General features: G+C 38.1%; 3 protein-coding genes and 1 long non-coding RNA gene across 4 annotated transcripts; 2 read left to right on the forward strand and 2 right to left on the reverse strand.

Annotated features, from left to right (window-relative positions):
* Positions 1-1501: 1501 nt before the first annotated feature.
* LOC117125866 lies at positions 1502-2362 on the reverse strand. The gene is made up of 2 exons (XR_004448320.1): positions 2118-2362; positions 1502-1983 (listed from the first exon to the last, which is right to left on the reverse strand). It is a non-coding gene; the product is annotated as an uncharacterized LOC117125866 (long non-coding RNA).
* Positions 2363-2596: 234 nt separating this feature from the next.
* Positions 2597-5567, forward strand: LOC103871347. Its single transcript, XM_009149591.2, has 12 exons — positions 2597-2964; positions 3580-3662; positions 3785-3911; positions 3989-4052; positions 4157-4254; positions 4333-4417; positions 4498-4621; positions 4706-4807; positions 4888-4952; positions 5041-5122; positions 5215-5294; positions 5383-5567. Exons 1-12 carry the CDS (start codon positions 2634-2636, stop codon positions 5438-5440), a joined length of 1299 nt encoding a protein of 432 aa, XP_009147839.1. The 5' UTR covers positions 2597-2633; the 3' UTR covers positions 5441-5567.
* A 239-nt stretch (positions 5568-5806) lies between these two features.
* LOC117125857 (scarecrow-like protein 3) lies at positions 5807-10800 on the forward strand. The gene is made up of 2 exons (XM_033272552.1): positions 5807-8967; positions 9142-10800. The coding sequence occupies exon 2, from the start codon at positions 9240-9242 to the stop codon at positions 10572-10574; it is 1335 nt and encodes a 444-aa protein (XP_033128443.1). The 5' UTR covers positions 5807-8967; positions 9142-9239; the 3' UTR covers positions 10575-10800.
* Positions 10801-10937: 137 nt separating this feature from the next.
* LOC117125856 (helicase-like transcription factor CHR28) lies at positions 10938-15592 on the reverse strand. The gene is made up of 10 exons (XM_033272545.1): positions 15170-15592; positions 14596-15089; positions 14099-14170; positions 13947-14024; positions 12938-13862; positions 12666-12796; positions 12352-12570; positions 11688-12263; positions 11400-11609; positions 10938-11317 (listed from the first exon to the last, which is right to left on the reverse strand). The coding sequence occupies exons 1-10, from the start codon at positions 15240-15242 to the stop codon at positions 11213-11215; spliced, it is 2883 nt and encodes a 960-aa protein (XP_033128436.1). The 5' UTR covers positions 15243-15592; the 3' UTR covers positions 10938-11212.

The raw sequence follows: 15592 nt of genomic DNA on the forward strand, positions 1-15592 counted from the left end.
CAACTTAACATCAATTTTATTCAATTAGTCTAAACAATATTCATTTATCATGAAAATAACAAGTCACAAATTTAACTTAAACATTCATTATTATACATAGTTTAACTATTTTAGCTAATTTTAGTTTGAAATCTGTGGGATTTCAAAAACAAAAATACATTATTAGATAAATTAAAGGAAGTATTGATACTTCAATAATCAATAGTACCGAATGTCCTTTTGGTTTGGTGTATGAATGTGGCGAACAGCCGCATAGCAGCTGGCAATTTTGATTTTACATTATAGTTTTTTCATCATTTTTAGAGAAAAAAAAAAGTTTATATAGTTGGGAAATTTTAAAATATCTTACAATGGTGAAGGAGGGACAAACAGCGTCAGAGTCCATGAAAACACACGTTGCCGTTTAACCCCAAAAGAAAAAGAGAAGAAGAGGAAGTAGAAGAAAAGCGCTAGTCCCCAGTTTGACAGCTCACTGCCACTCAACAGTAGGACCCACAGGTTTCTTTATATTTACCAGTTTGACCCTTCTTTGGGGTCTACCTCGGAAGCCTAGAGGTTCTCCGCGTTTTGGTCTCGGTTCCGGACGTGTTTGTGGTCACGTGACATGACACGTCACATGCTTACCATACGCTGACGGAACACTCTCTTCGCCTTCCCGTGTCGACTTGAATACTACCGTTTTTTTCCAACAAGCTTATTAATTTAATTTCACATCAGGCCTATTTGAAATTATTACCGACATTTTGGCACAGATGCGAGCTGTCCAAAATGCGTGCCTCGGAGAAGAGGATCAATGATCTTTTATTTTGAGTGCTCGCTAGTCTTGAAAGCATCGGTTTTATTTTATCAAAATTTTCATTTTTTCTAATTGTTTTTGGAAAACATCTGTATATCAAATATGAACTTCCTATTTTGAAAAACAAAAGATATGAGTTCCAGAATCACAACAAAACAATTATATTTAGATCTTATGGAATATTTGAAAGAAAAATGATACAATTAAAACCGGACCGGCAATAGTCAGACCAGTCCAATCAGTTCAACCAGGTTTCAAATTTTTAATTTAGTTTTAAATTAAATAACTATATATGTATAGCTATAAAATATTTTTATAAGACTTTATGTCATTGTAAGAATCTAAAAATTATATAAAATAAAATAAAACTCTAAAACTCTAAAATAAAATAAAACTAATTTATTTAGATATATATTAAAATAATATGATTCTTCTGATTTTTTTAATTTCAATTTTTATATTTGATCTGAAAAAATTGGATTCTAATATTGAATCAGATCACCTGTTTTAACGAGTTTTTTTTTATCAGTAAATTAAACAAACTCATATAGACTAGTTTTAACGAGTTTGACCAGTCATATTTACCATTTTATTCAAATCCGGTTTTTAACATATTAGAAGAGCGACCCACAGTCAAAACTGATTGAAACAATAAAAAAGAAAAAGAAAAAGGAAACATCTATTATTTATAAGGCCCATTCTTTGTTTTTTTTTTTTTTTGCCACTGGAATAATATTAAACAAAGTCAAATTTACAACAGAAATCCAAAAGAAAGGCCATAGACCAACAACAAAACAAGGCCCAAGAATGGGCAAACTTAAGGACCACGAGGCCCAAACAAAGCCCGGTCACCAAAGGCCCGAAGGGAAGGAGATGGATCAGCTCGACCTCATCCACGCGTTGGAACCTAAGCGTGGGAGGGACACGAACCCGCTGGTCAAGCCGCCACAGAACTTCGCCGGCCGGAAAGTCATCAACGGAGGCTCTAATCGGCATGTTCCACCGGAAACACACCGGAAACAGGAACCCGGAATTAGAGACACCACTAACGACGAGAGGAACTTAGCACAACACCGACAGAATAGATCTTCGCCGGAAGCTCTTAAACCACCGGAAACCAAGAGGGTGAAGGAAGCTCCAAGAAACAGAACCTCCCAAAATCACCAAACCATATTAACGCTGTCGATCTAGACAAGGACAGATCTATGCTTTATAAACGGGATTCAATTGCATGTCCTCAATCACAGAAGATTGATGATAGAATGAATCTTAAAGCTCAAAAGCATAGATCAGGCAAGAAGAAAACAAATCCGAGATTAACCCGGAGCAAAGCCGGCCGAAACCACCGGAGGGGAAGGTGGATCGCCAGAGTCAAAAGCCGGCGACCACATCCTGAGAAAGGATGAGCCCCAGAGTCAAAAGCCGCACAATCCATCCCTTGAAAGGCAAACGGATGTCGGAGACGATCCTGACGGAAGGGAAGCTGACCGCCGTACACGAACCGGCATCAAGCGAAGACACCGACTCTCATCTCAATCTCCTCCCTGTGAAAAGTATGAAAGAGAGAACAGAGAGGGGAGAGAGAGAGCCCCAAGGCCCATTCTTTGTTTAATTGACAATATCCATTTTTTCTTTTAAGACCCCAATTTATTTATTAGGCCCTATAATTTACCAACGTGGCACTTAAAAGCCCATGTATTTCACTGGCTCACAAGGCGTGATTCATTTATCCCGCCGAGATTCCGACACGTCATCAATCACCAGACGGTTGCCACGTCACCGCCTTCGATAAAACTTGCTAACGAGATTGAGTGATGAGTGGAAACAGGCGAGAGAGATGATGGCGCGAGTTCTGCCCCTTCATCATCCGTACAGAGCGACGACGGTACGAGCATCTTCCTCAAACGAAACGAAATACGACGGCGTAGCTCCGGAGGTCAAGCTCGCGGATCCTACGAGGAACTACCGGGTCTTGGTGCTGGGCGGAACGGGTCGGGTCGGCGGGTCTACGGCTGTTGCTCTCTCGAAGCTCTGTCCCAAGCTTAAGATCGTCGTCGCTGGACGGAACAGAGAGAAAGGTGAAGCAATGGTGGCTAAGCTGGGAGAGAACTCTGAGTTTTGTAAAGTGGATATCAATGACGCTAATATGCTTCAGACAAGTTTAAAAGGTTTGGTTCGCTTCACCAAACACATAATCAGTTTGGTCTATATACTTGCAGTTGACACTGGTAATAAATTTAGATAATTTTAGGATCTATCTTAGTGTTTTCACTACACTAAATACATATCAGTTTTGTCTATATGCTTGAAATTTACATTGGTAATGAATTTAGACAAGTTTAGTGTCTATCTTGGGGTTTTGACTTTACCAAACACAGCTCAGTTTTGTCTATATGCTTGAATTTTGATGTGAATTTTGGACAATTGGACTTGTTAGTATGTTTATATGCCTTGAGTCTTTGAGTACAGCACATAGATAGGGATTTTGATGGGCTGAGGTTTTCTGTTTAGTCACCTTTTATTGGATTTGATTCTGAATAATCCCTATATATATGTTGTGTTCATGTCCGTGGACATAGCCAATTTGGTGAACCTTTGTGTCGTTTACTTTTGTTTATTTATCTGTGTTTCTGTTTATCTTCTTGCATTCGAGATAACATTCTAGTTATCTATAGAGGAATTCTAGGATTAAATTGACACTGTTGATGAATTAGACAATGTTAATTAGGTTTTATGTTTTGTCTTGTTCTTGAGTATTGACCGTGAAGTGTGTGTTAATGCAGACGTTGATCTTGTAGTTCATGCTGCTGGACCTTTCCAGCAAGCTCCTAAGTGCACTGTTCTTGAAGCTGCCATAAAGACCAAGGTGAGGATAAGGTAAAAAAAACATTGTCTATGTCACAGAATCTTTACCTTGACTGTCTGAATGAGTTCGATGAAACTTACAGATTTATTTGTTATTTTATTTTTGGTTCATGTCTGCAACAGACTGCTTATATAGATGTTTGTGATGACACAAGCTACGCTTTCCGCGCAAAATCTCTTCAGGCAGAGGCCCTTGCTGCCAATGTCCCGGCGATTACAACAGCTGGAATATATCCAGGAGTTAGCAATGGTGGCTATATCTCCCTCTTGCTTTTATATTTGAGTTACAGTTTCATTGATGCAAAGCTTGTTTAATTTCCTTAATAGTGATGGCGGCAGAAATGGTCGCTGCAGCAAGAAGTGAAGACAAAGGGAAGCCAGAGAAATTGAGGTAACACAAGTAACTTCCTCAGATGTTTATTATTGCAAAAAAAATATTTTTGTTTTAGTAGAATCTTACTTCTTCTACTTGTCCCATCCATGATGCAATGTCAGATTCTCCTATTATACAGCAGGAACTGGTGGTGCAGGTCCTACAATATTAGCAACGAGTTTTCTACTTCTTGGTGAGGAAGTTACAGCATATAAACAAGGCAAGTGTTTATAGAACTTTAGTGAAATCATATCTCTCTATTCTACTGTGAATCTTATATTGTGGGGACTTTGATCAGGAGAGAAGGTGAAACTAAAACCCTACAGTGGAATGATAAACGTTGATTTTGGAAAAGGCATACGCAAAAGAGATGTTTACCTTTTGTAAGTCCCTCCCTCCTCCATATCAAAAAGCTCCATTCCATTGTCATCTTTTGCTTAGAACAGTGGCTGTTTTTGGTTAGGAACTTGCCAGAAGTAAGATCAACTCATGAAGTTCTAGGAGTGCCAACTGTCAGTGCTCGATTCGGCACCTCTCCTTTCTTCTGGAACTGGGGAATGGAGATCATGACAAAGCTCTTACCACAGGTATCCCTTTCTTGAATCAATAGTTTCATATCATATCTTTTATCTTTTATCTTTTATGTAATGAAATTGCTATGCTTGGTTTAGGAGGTCCTTAGAGACAGAACCAAAGTCCAACAAATGGTGGACCTGTTCGACCCTGTCGTTAGAGCCACGGATAGCTTTTCTGGAGAGCGTGTCTCCATGAGGGTAGGGGGGCAAAAACTATTTACAGTAAGTTTATTTTGGGTTTGTCACTCGTTGTTTCTCATCTTAACCTCGTTGGGAAGGTTGATTTGGAGTGCTCGGATGGACGAGTCGCAGTTGGGTTGTATAGTCATAAAAAACTATCCGTGTGAGTCTCCTTTTCATCCTTGTAAATAGGCATGCGACAAGGCCTGCATAGAGCTGTCTTTAAGAATCTTAATCTCTTGAGTTTGCAGAGCCGTTGGGGTTTCAACTGCGGCTTTTGTCGTAGCAATGCTTGAAGGAAGTACACAACCAGGGGTTTGGTTTCCAGAAGAGGTGTCTCTCTCTCTCTCTTTCTCTCTCTGTATATTTACAAAATCGATGTGAAGGTTTGTTTGTTTACGTTGAAGTATGATGTCTTGACGCAGCCTCAAGGGATCGCAGTAGAGGCAAGGGAAGCTCTTCTTAGACGTGCGTCACAAGGAACGTTCAATTTCATACTAAACAAGTGAGCCATCTTTTATATTATTATTTAGCCGATTCTTTATATCCCTTGTTTTCATTCAGTAATGTAGTTTTTTTTTTTGCGTTTAAAGGCCACCCTGGATGGTTGAAACTGTCCCCAAGGAGGTTATTTTAGGAATATACGTATGAGTTTGACGAAGAAGAAGAAAAGAGATGATCATCAAATACATTAATTTGTAAAACCATTTTGTTTCTGAGGTGTATACTGGTACAGATTCACAGTTTCATCAATGAAAAGTATGATTTACAGATGAAATGGAGAGTATAGATAGATCCAGTGAACATCATTCTGAGTTCCATTACATGACTATGCCCAAGCTCAGGAACATTCTTGCAGTCTCGGTCTTTCACACTATATGCTACTTATACATCAACACAATGTTGATCCATAAAGATGTGCCTCAGAACCTAACATTTCACGTAGTTCTTCACCGCAGAACCCCTCTAATGCTAGTATGTTACAATCTGCTGATACATGAATGTTTTGTTCATCTATATAAATGAATTGACTTAACATTACAGGTATGAACCAATCGAAATTCATACGAGAACCCTCCTGTTGCCGTTTACGATCAGGAATGCAACAAGAAACCACTTGTTTCTAAATGGGACTCTTAACTTCTAGTAAAATTCAAGCTCATATAAGAGTGTATAAGGAAAACAAATACACATTTTTTTTTTTTGAATGAATGTTAAATTTTATTCAATCCAAAAAACCCCTTTGTTTACATATTTACAATGCTACATATATAAGAATTTTTTCACTCTTTTCTTAATCTATACTCATCTATGAACTTGCATCTAATCTTGTTGAAAACCAGAAACTGAGCCCATTCTCCATCTTTGCGTCTCCCATTTGCTGAACTGAAGCAAATCTGTTTCTAATGTTTTTCTCCAAAATTCTTATCAGTGTTGCTGTATTCAACGGCTTCTCTCCATGTCTCTCCAAAACAAATACACATTTAAGGACAAAATAAATCTTTGTAGTTCTCCCCACGGTTGCTTGAACCAGTTCTTGCCTTACTTCTCTTTGATCGAGCCAAGAGAGACGATGACTGGTTCAGGGTTATTTGAAGCTTCTTTGATGCATTAGTTGAGACAATTTTTATGCTGATTTATAAAGCTAAAAAAATTTCTAGAATAAGTTATTATATTTTATTGTACCGCTTTTCATTTCATAGAATAAGCTACCCTAAAACTCCTTTTTTTTTAATATACCAATTCAACTTTGTATAGTAGCCATCAGCAATGGTAACAAATTCTACACATTCTAATATTTGAAAAACTTTGATGATTAAAAAGTGACAAGGGTAAAATTATTTTTTCAACACAAAATTAATATTTTTTGTGTAGAATAATGTTCTTATAAAATTCAACTAGTCTTTTGAACCAGATATTTTTTTTCATTTTCATTTTCTCTTTCTTTTACTTTATTCTTTAATTATTAATGAGAAATCTTCAAAATATCTACTATTATTGATGTCTTTAGAACATTTATATTGCAAGTCTCTCACATGAAGTTTTTGTAAGTAAAAAATATTTTAAAAAGAAGAGAGAGTGAAAATATAATATGAAAGCCAGTCAAAAAATATTAAAGAATACAATATCTTCCTTTGTTTGTTTCTGTAATTTCTGTTTTTTTTCTTTATTTCAATATGAGAGCCAGTTAAAAGAAAAAAAAAAAAAGAAAAAGTGAAAATAAATACTGATATGAGAATTTTTGAGAATCTTATGAAAATCCATAGAAACACTTGTATTTTCACGAGTGTTATAGTTTTGATTCTGTTATTAAAACTTAGATATAAATAACCTTTTTTGTGCACGTCTTAGATATATAACTAAATTGTATTAAAGTATTAATATTATTTGTTTGAAAATTCCTTAAAAATGTGTTGACAATATACACAAAAAGGTTTTCGTGTTTCTTTCACAAAGGTCATCCTTCTGTCTTTTTTTTTACACCGGATATATTATGCTAATACAAACTATGATAAATATTATAGACGATTCTACAGCTGACAATGTCTTATAAAGATTCATGTTTGGCTGCATCACCTGAACCGCCCTATCAGATCTATGTTTGATGGTATTTCTTGCACCATGATGCAGATCTCTTGTAAAATGTTTCTTCATTAATTCACGTAATTCCTTCTTCTCTTAGAATTGAAACCCAAATCTTCTGACGTAGAAGAATTAATTTATACTACTATTTTCAATTGATTCCACTTTTCCAATTTATGATCTCAAAAAAGAGAGAATTTGTATTGGTATGAACTTCACAAAATCGTGGTTTATCTTTGCATATTATGAGATCTTATATTACAATAAACATAATTTATCATTATATAATTTTTAATCAAAATTACGATTAAATAAAACTAAAATACTACTATTTCTTTAGTTATACTTTTATCCTTTTAAACTATTTTACTAGTATATTCTCCAGATCAGAGCTTTTAACAGTAAATTAATGTCATTCTTTTCTAGAGAATCTTGGTCAATGTTTTTTTTAGTTTAAAATCTGATTACAGTAAAAACAAATAGAGAGAGAAATAGAAGAAAATGACAAAAGGTGAGCATTTAAAACAAAGAAAAAGGACAAAATGTGGGCATTTAAAACAAAGAAAACGGACAAATAAAAAGTTACGAAAAGACAATGAACATTCAAAGAAGAAGACAGACAAATCCCCACAACCAACCTTCAAGCCATCATCTCAATTTTATAAATATAAATATTTTTTTAACAAGACAACAAAAACAAAAGAGATGGTTTTGGGGTTATGCTTTGTCTTTGTTAAGGTGTGTTTGGACGGTTCCTTCTCAGAATCATATTTTTCCAAAACACCTTTTTACCTAAAACAAAAGATTTTTTGTTTTTATAATTGGAAAACAGTCATGATTCCAAATCCACCTCATGTGGAAACAAAAACCATAAAAGTGGAGGCTCCAAACTCAAATTATGTAATGAGAAAATGCCAAAAGATATAATGACAAATGGGTTCATTGAACTTCTTGCATCATCTAACTTTCTTTTCTTTTTGGGTAATCTCATCTAACTTTCCTTCTTTTCTAGTTTCTCTAAATCAAGAACCATGATTCAAAAGTAAATCAAGAACTAATCAAACACATATCTGGAAATTACCTTATTATTTTCAAGAAAATTACAGGTGAGGCTACTCTTTGTAATATCTTGTTTTGATTCTAAATTTCTAATGGACAGAAATGTTGATACGTGGGCTTAGATGTGTGACTATTCATGTAGTACAACTAGTACCATGTGAATGTGAACATAACAATAACTATAGTTTAACAATGAGATTGAAACTTTGACTATTTTTATTTAATTCCTTAAAACGAAAGAGAAAGAAAAGAACACAAAAAAAACAACAAGGAAGAAGACAAAACCAACTATCACGCATTGTCTGGTACGTAGAACCAAAAGGAACAATACCTCTGTTTTAGTGTTTTTTAGTTACAATCCACACACACATACACACGCTATAACTCACAAGATAACCCACTAGAGACTTCTTTGTTCTTACCCACAAATTACATAGATAGAAGTATAACTCACCCAACAAAAGAAATATAAAACCTTCACATTTTCTTCTAAATTCATTTGTTTTTTTTGTTCTTTCCATTGATGCAAAAATCAAGTAAGTTTCTTGTTTCTTTCCTTTTCTTTATCAAATTCAGACAGTTCTAATCAGTTGTTGTCTTTCTATTACTATCTATAGGTTTAAAAATCTGTACTTTCTATATCAAGAACATTTAAAACCCTTGTTCCTCTGTTCTTTAACCATTTATGCTCTTTTTATTAAAAACTGCAGATTCTCTGGATCTTTAAAAGTATTTCGAATCTTGGGTTTGGTTCTTCTCGTCGCAAAGTTCCAACTTTCCATTAAAAGGATTGACCTTTTGGCCTTCAATGGTTGTGGCTATGCTTCAAGAAGACAATGGAACATCCTCTGTAGCTTCATCACCACTCCAAGTCTTCTCAACCATGTCACTCACAAGACCAGCTCTCCTCTCTTCTCCCTCATCACCCTTCAAAGACCTCAAACCAGAGGAGCGCGGTCTCTACTTGATCCACCTCCTGCTAACCTGCGCCAACCACGTGGCCTCAGGCAGCCTCCAAAACGCAAACGCAGCGCTCGAGCAGCTCTCTCTCCTCTCTTCCCCTGACGGCGACACGATGCAGCGAGTCGCAGCTTACTTCACCGAAGCGCTAGCTAACAGAATCCTCAAGTCTTGGCCTGGTCTCTACAAGGCGCTCAACGCAACTCAGAGAAAGACCAGCAACGTCTCCGAGGAGGTTCATGTCAGGAGATTGTTCTTTGATATGTTCCCTATACTCAAAGTGTCTTACCTGCTCACTAACCGAGCTATACTCGAGGCTATGGAAGGAGAGAAGATGGTTCATGTGATTGATCTCGATGCTTGTGAGCCTGCTCAGTGGCTTGCTTTGATTCAAGATTTTAACTCTAGGCCTGAAGGTCCACCGCATTTGAGGATCACTTGTGTTCATCGCCACAAGGAAGTGCTTGATCAAATGGCTCATAGACTCACTGAGGAAGCGGAGAAGCTCGACATCCCGTTTCAGTTTAATCCCGTTGTGAGTAGTTTAGAGTCTTTAAACGTAGACCAGCTGCGTGTTAAGACAGGAGAGGCCTTAGCCGTCAGCTCGGTTCTTCAGTTGCATAACTTCTTGGCCTCTGATGATGATATCTTGAGAAAGAATGGATGCAGCCTAAGAGGCGACTCAGCTTCATCTTTGCCTCTACCTAGCTCAGGAAGGATTGATAGATTCCTCAATGCAATGTGGAGTTTGTCTCCAAAGATCATGGTGGTCACTGAGCAAGACTCAGACCACAACGGGTCTACACTGATGGAGAGGCTATTAGAATCACTCTACACCTACGCAGCGTTGTTTGATTGCTTGGAAGCAAAAGTTCCAAGGACTTGGCAAGATAGGATCAAAGTGGAGAAGATGTTTTTCGGGGAAGAGATCAAGAACATCATAGCGTGCGAGGGATCTGAGAGAAAGGAAAGACATGAGAAGCTTGAGAAATGGAGCCAGAGGATTGATTTGGCTGGTTTTGGGAATGTTCCTCTTAGCTATTTTGCGATGTTGCAAGCTAGGAGGTTGCTTCAAGGGTATGGTTTTGATGGGTATATGATCAAAGAAGAGAGTGGGTGTGCTGTGATTTGCTGGCAAGATAGACCTCTATATTCTGTATCAGCTTGGAGATGCAGGAAGTGAAAGAAGATGAATGATATATAAACACATGTGTGTTCTCTTTTGTTAAAGAGCAGAGACTCCTTTTCTTTTGTTATACATAGGGACACAATCTTAATTGTTTCATGATGTGACTGTCTCTATTTCTTATTTTGGCCAGTGTTTCTAACTGCCTCTGCATATATGCCTTTTGAGCTGATGATAACTACATGTATGTTCTATTCATGTTCTTCAATAGTTTCCTCTACAAGACTACAATCAATGTTCTAAATATTTATAGGCAGACACCTAGACTGATTTTTCGAATGTTTAAACAATTTTTTTTTAAATAGCCACTATCTACAATTATTAAATCATGATCTCAGAACTCAAAACTGTTGCAAAGAATAAGTTTGACCTTCTTACAGGATATGATTCTGTTGTGTATGAATGAAACTAAGTTGGTGTATATTTAGATTACAATGAGAACACATGCACTTTCTCCAAAGGGTAGTCTGATGTATATAACTATGAAAAAGAAAAGAGTTATTTACAAATTTGCTCAATTCCAATCTGTGAACCTGAAGAACATAAAATGCAGCTCAAAGGTTTCTTCATGATCAAAACTCTGGAAGTGAAACTTGGTAAACCGGAGATTTAGAAATACGCTAAACCAAAGTTGTCTACACCATGAAAAGATATTTGAGATCATCTACTGTTAGTCGAGTTGCAGAGCCTCCACCATGGTCTTCACCAAAGGCAGATGCAACCATTGCTCTTTTCTCTTCCTGATGATACAAAAAATAATCAAAGAGCCAGGAATGAGAAACTGAGGGGAAACATGTACAGTTAGAAGCAAAGAAACCATACCTGGAGAGCCAAAATTCTATCCTCAACCGTATTTGTTATCGTAATACGAGTAACAGTAACTGGTCGAGTTTGTCCAATACGATGTGCTCGATCAATAGCTTGATCCTCAGTAGTTGGATTCCACCAAAGATCAAGAAGAATGACATGACTTGCAGCAACCATATTCAGCCCAAGGTTTCCAGCTTTTAGAGACATTATCATCACTTTTACCTGTGATAAAAAGCAGGGAACATAACATATACTCAATTGCTTAGGAGAAATCAAGTTTAAAAAGTTAGATTGACTTACATCTGGATCGTTGCTGAATTCTTTGACAGCTCTGTCTCTAGCAGCTAGACTCATTGTACCATCTAATCTTCTGAACTCTATAGTCTTTTCATTTAGAGAGAACTCGAGCACGTCAAGCATACTAGTCCACTGAGAAAAGATGATCGTTTTCACTGGCGCTTGGTTGCAAGGAGGAGTTGAAGGCACACTCGTTTGCTCTATAATGGTCACATCATCGTCATCATCGACGTCATATGGCAGCGAGGAAGAAGGCATTCCACCGTTCTGAGTTGAGTTTGGACCTCTTCCTTGGTTAGAAAGCGACTGCAGAATATCTAAGACAGTTTTGATTTTTGACGAGCTGAACTCGCCATTCTGAAAAGCTGCTTTGTTAAGACCTTTAGCATGTGAGGAAGAACTACAACCAATATCATCAGCGGCACAGGTTCGAAGAGTAGACTTGGAGAAAACAACATCATGCGCAAGCTGTTCTCTGCATACAGGGCACGAGTTCTCATCCCCTGTGATGTATTCTGATACACACTGATAGCAGAATATATGGCCACACAAAGTAATAACAGGAGCTTCTGGTGGATCCTGCAAAATGACAGAAGACAAAACATACAGATGAGGTAATCAGATGGTGTGAACGTGATCATTTAAACCTACATCATTATGCACTTACGTTGCAGGCACGGCAGATGGGAGATGATTCTAAGCGATTCAGCAAGCTAACACAAACCTCCCGAGAAAGTTTTTTAGCAGCTTTTTCTGATTCTTTTCCTACAGAATCTGAGCTGAATCCTTTAACAAGTTGGGGATGGTCACAGGCTTGACGTAACCGTAAAAGCATGAGAAGAATGTTCGCATAGTTTTGATTCAAAGTTCCTGCATCAGCATATGCCTGCAGAGAGAAGATAAATATCATCGAGTTGCTAGTTACTACAAAATTGTGCAGACCACAGCTATAAACAAAGGATGAACTGTTAGAAAGAGCACCTTGAACTGAGAACGTGAATCGGATTCAAGCTTCGTGTAGAAAGACCGCTCCTCTACCGAAAAGTCTACCTTGCTCAAATTAATTGTCTTCGGTGGTAGATTAATTATAGGCTGACCATCAAGCAACGTTCCTAGATTGTAGATCAGAAGATAATTAATAGAAACTCTCAAGAGATATAAAGCCTATGGCATAGAACACTGTTATGAAGACAAAGCCCATCACCTGACACCAATTTTATCAACTGAAAACATTAATGAGACAGTCAAAGTACCTTTGGTACGGCGCAGCATGATAGCCTTCAAAATAGCTTGAAGCTTCTTGTAACCAATTTGGGAATTTCTGGAAATTGGAACCTTAATTGTGCTGTAGAATGACTTGTACACGGCATATGGATCATACCTCAGAAACCTGAAATAGCTATACAAATCATCTATCGTGTTTTGAATCGGTGTTCCAGACAAACACCATCTCCTTTTGGCTCGAAGACCACAACAAGCTCTTGCCACCTGGGTTCTATGGTTCTTAATCGTCTGAGCTTCGTCTAGTACAACTCTTAACCACCCAACCTTTGCTAGAGCACCACAGTCAGGGTCAGACTCGTCAGCGTTTTTCTTGCCTCGTTTCTTGCTCTTCTTAGGAGCACCCAACACTTCTTTGCGTTTCTTACTCATGGAGAAGCCAGAGGCGAGACCATGATTATCGGCATATTTTTCATCATTCTCATCGTCATCCTTCAGGGCTTTCTTTGGAACTTCATTTGAGACGATAGCGTAAGTTGTCATCACCACATCATACTTTGCTAGCTCAGTAGGATCTTTGGTCCTGTTACCACCGTGGTAGATTAGAACAGAAAGCTTAGCTTCTTCAGTAACCTTCTCATCGAGTTCTCTTGCCCACTGCCGCACAACACTGGCTGGACAAACAATTAAAGTGCCAGCTGCTGGTCTTTTCCCATTAAATTTCCTTGTTGAAGTACTCGCTTCTTCATCCTTGCCTTTCTTCATGCCAAAGCTGCCATTCACGCCATTAACACTTATAGCCTTCGACTCTTGTTTCACAAATGGATTCTCTGATTCATCATCAGCATCCAGATCCAATGCTTCAGCCACTTGATTGCTTGAATTCTCAGACTTTGATTTTGCCTCGTGCATTTGTTTTAGGATAAGAGCAATTGTTGAGATTGTTTTACCAAGGCCCTGCACAGCAAACCAAATGGAATGAGAGGGGAACGTAGTGAAACTTAATACTTTAGCAGGAAAATAATTACGATTAAAAGTAACCTGGTCATCAGCTAGTATCCCTCCTAGACAGGGGGCACTTCTAGTTTCCTTCTGAAACATCCATGCCAATGCAATTTTCTGAGAAACAACAGTGTTTAGTACGCAAGCCCATTCCAAACAGATACTGAAAGATGAACTAGAAACATGAGTACCTGATGCTTCATAAGAGGAACTGAAAGAAGACCGTCAGGTAAATCGACCTCGGACTTGGGTTGATTCAGATTCTGCAAGGAATACTTACTTGTTTATCACAATTTTAAGCACTTGATAATATCATACAGGGCAATTATGCGAGAGCACCAAACTCTAAGATATCGAAATTATAATCTTTACAAACAGTATGAATCAAGAGACGAATGCTTTTACACATTATCAAAAACTGAGTGAGTCGGCATGTTATTCTGTTTCGAGCACCATTGGTAATAGTAAGACATCTAAACCCTAAGAGTAACATATTAATCTCTCTGACGTATAACTAACCAGAAAGGAACTAGCCTACTCCATTCATTCGTTTCTCTAGTTCAGTACCACTGACCACAAAGCTAATGAAAGAGAGAAGTGTATTGCACATAGACATAGTACTAAACCCACAAAAAGGAGAACTAGTATAAGAGCTACACAAGCCAAGAGCTGGGAGAACGATAAAAACCTGAAGTGCAGCCTGATAGATGAGCCTCTCGTCATTCTCCGAACTCCTATCCTCACCCATGCCATTCCTATGCAACGGATCACTTCCACCATTGAAATGCGAGGTAGAAGCACCTGCTCCATGCGCCCCAGACGGAGGAAACAACCTATCCCCATTAATGACACGCCCCATGCCCATCCCATCATGGAACCCACCATAACCACCACCAAAGTTTCCTGGAGCTGACACAGCTGGAGTAACAGTATAAACCCCACGAAACTGACTCCCGTTGCCATTACTCGCACCAACAATATCAGGCCTCAACGGCATAGGAGGTCGAGTAAGAGAAGGTGGAAGAACCCTTTTAACATCCTGTTGAGAAGATCCAATGTACCCATTAGTCACTGGCTTGGCTTCAAAGCCATTGCGTGAAGAGGGTAGTGGAAGTCCCATTCTAGTGAGACCATTTGCATTTAAAGACGCCCCCCTAACAAAGTGAGGTCTAAGCGTAGAGCCTGCGAGGTAAAAAAACACACACATCACCATAAAGTGAGAAACAAGTAACAAAGGATAGGTGAGAAAAAAAAAACAGAACCTTGAGGAAGATTGGTTCTAGTTTCTTGTATCTCAACATCACTGTCTGAACTGATTTCAATCGCCGAATCCATCGCAAAGACCTCAACTTTCACTCTCTAAATTCTTCTAAAATCAGAATAAACGATCGTAATCACCGTAAAGGTACATACTTTGAAAAAGTCTAAAGGGCTGATGATTTCGACAATCAATTTCGATCACCGAGACTCCAATTGAGAAACGCAATCCGAAGGAGGAGAAGAATCGAAACCCGAAGGAGGAGAAAGGAAGTTGGTAGGGGGGGGGGGGGGGGGGGTTGAGGCGTGAATCTCTCTGTAGGGGAAGGAAGCGAAACAGAGGAAGGAATAGTGTGAAAGGCCAATTCTTTCCTTCTTATTTCATATTATAGGGTTTTCGAGTTGACCATCGTAAAATCACACGCAAC

Source organism: Brassica rapa, chromosome A06 (genome assembly GCF_000309985.2).
Source record: "Brassica rapa cultivar Chiifu-401-42 chromosome A06, CAAS_Brap_v3.01, whole genome shotgun sequence".
Taxonomy (NCBI): domain Eukaryota; kingdom Viridiplantae; phylum Streptophyta; class Magnoliopsida; order Brassicales; family Brassicaceae; genus Brassica; species Brassica rapa.

Excerpts from the sequence above, each read along its gene's own strand:
- LOC103871347 (XM_009149591.2), top strand. The coding sequence starts at position 2,634 with ATGATGGCGCGAGTTCTGCCCCTTCATCATCCGTACAGAGCGACGACG. Across the intron at positions 4,053-4,156 it reads GGGAAGCCAGAGAAATTGAG|ATTCTCCTATTATACAGCAG; the intron begins GTAACACAAGTA and ends ATGCAATGTCAG. Across the intron at positions 4,622-4,705 it reads TGACAAAGCTCTTACCACAG|GAGGTCCTTAGAGACAGAAC; the intron begins GTATCCCTTTCT and ends TGCTTGGTTTAG.
- LOC117125857 (XM_033272552.1), top strand. The coding sequence starts at position 9,240 with ATGGTTGTGGCTATGCTTCAAGAAGACAATGGAACATCCTCTGTAGCT.
- LOC117125856 (XM_033272545.1), bottom strand. The coding sequence starts at position 15,242 with ATGGATTCGGCGATTGAAATCAGTTCAGACAGTGATGTTGAGATACAA. Across the intron at positions 13,863-13,946 it reads GGATACTAGCTGATGACCAG|GGCCTTGGTAAAACAATCTC; the intron begins GTTACTTTTAAT and ends TTTGCTGTGCAG. Across the intron at positions 12,571-12,665 it reads ATTCACGTTCTCAGTTCAAG|GCATATGCTGATGCAGGAAC; the intron begins GTGCTCTTTCTA and ends TTCTCTCTGCAG.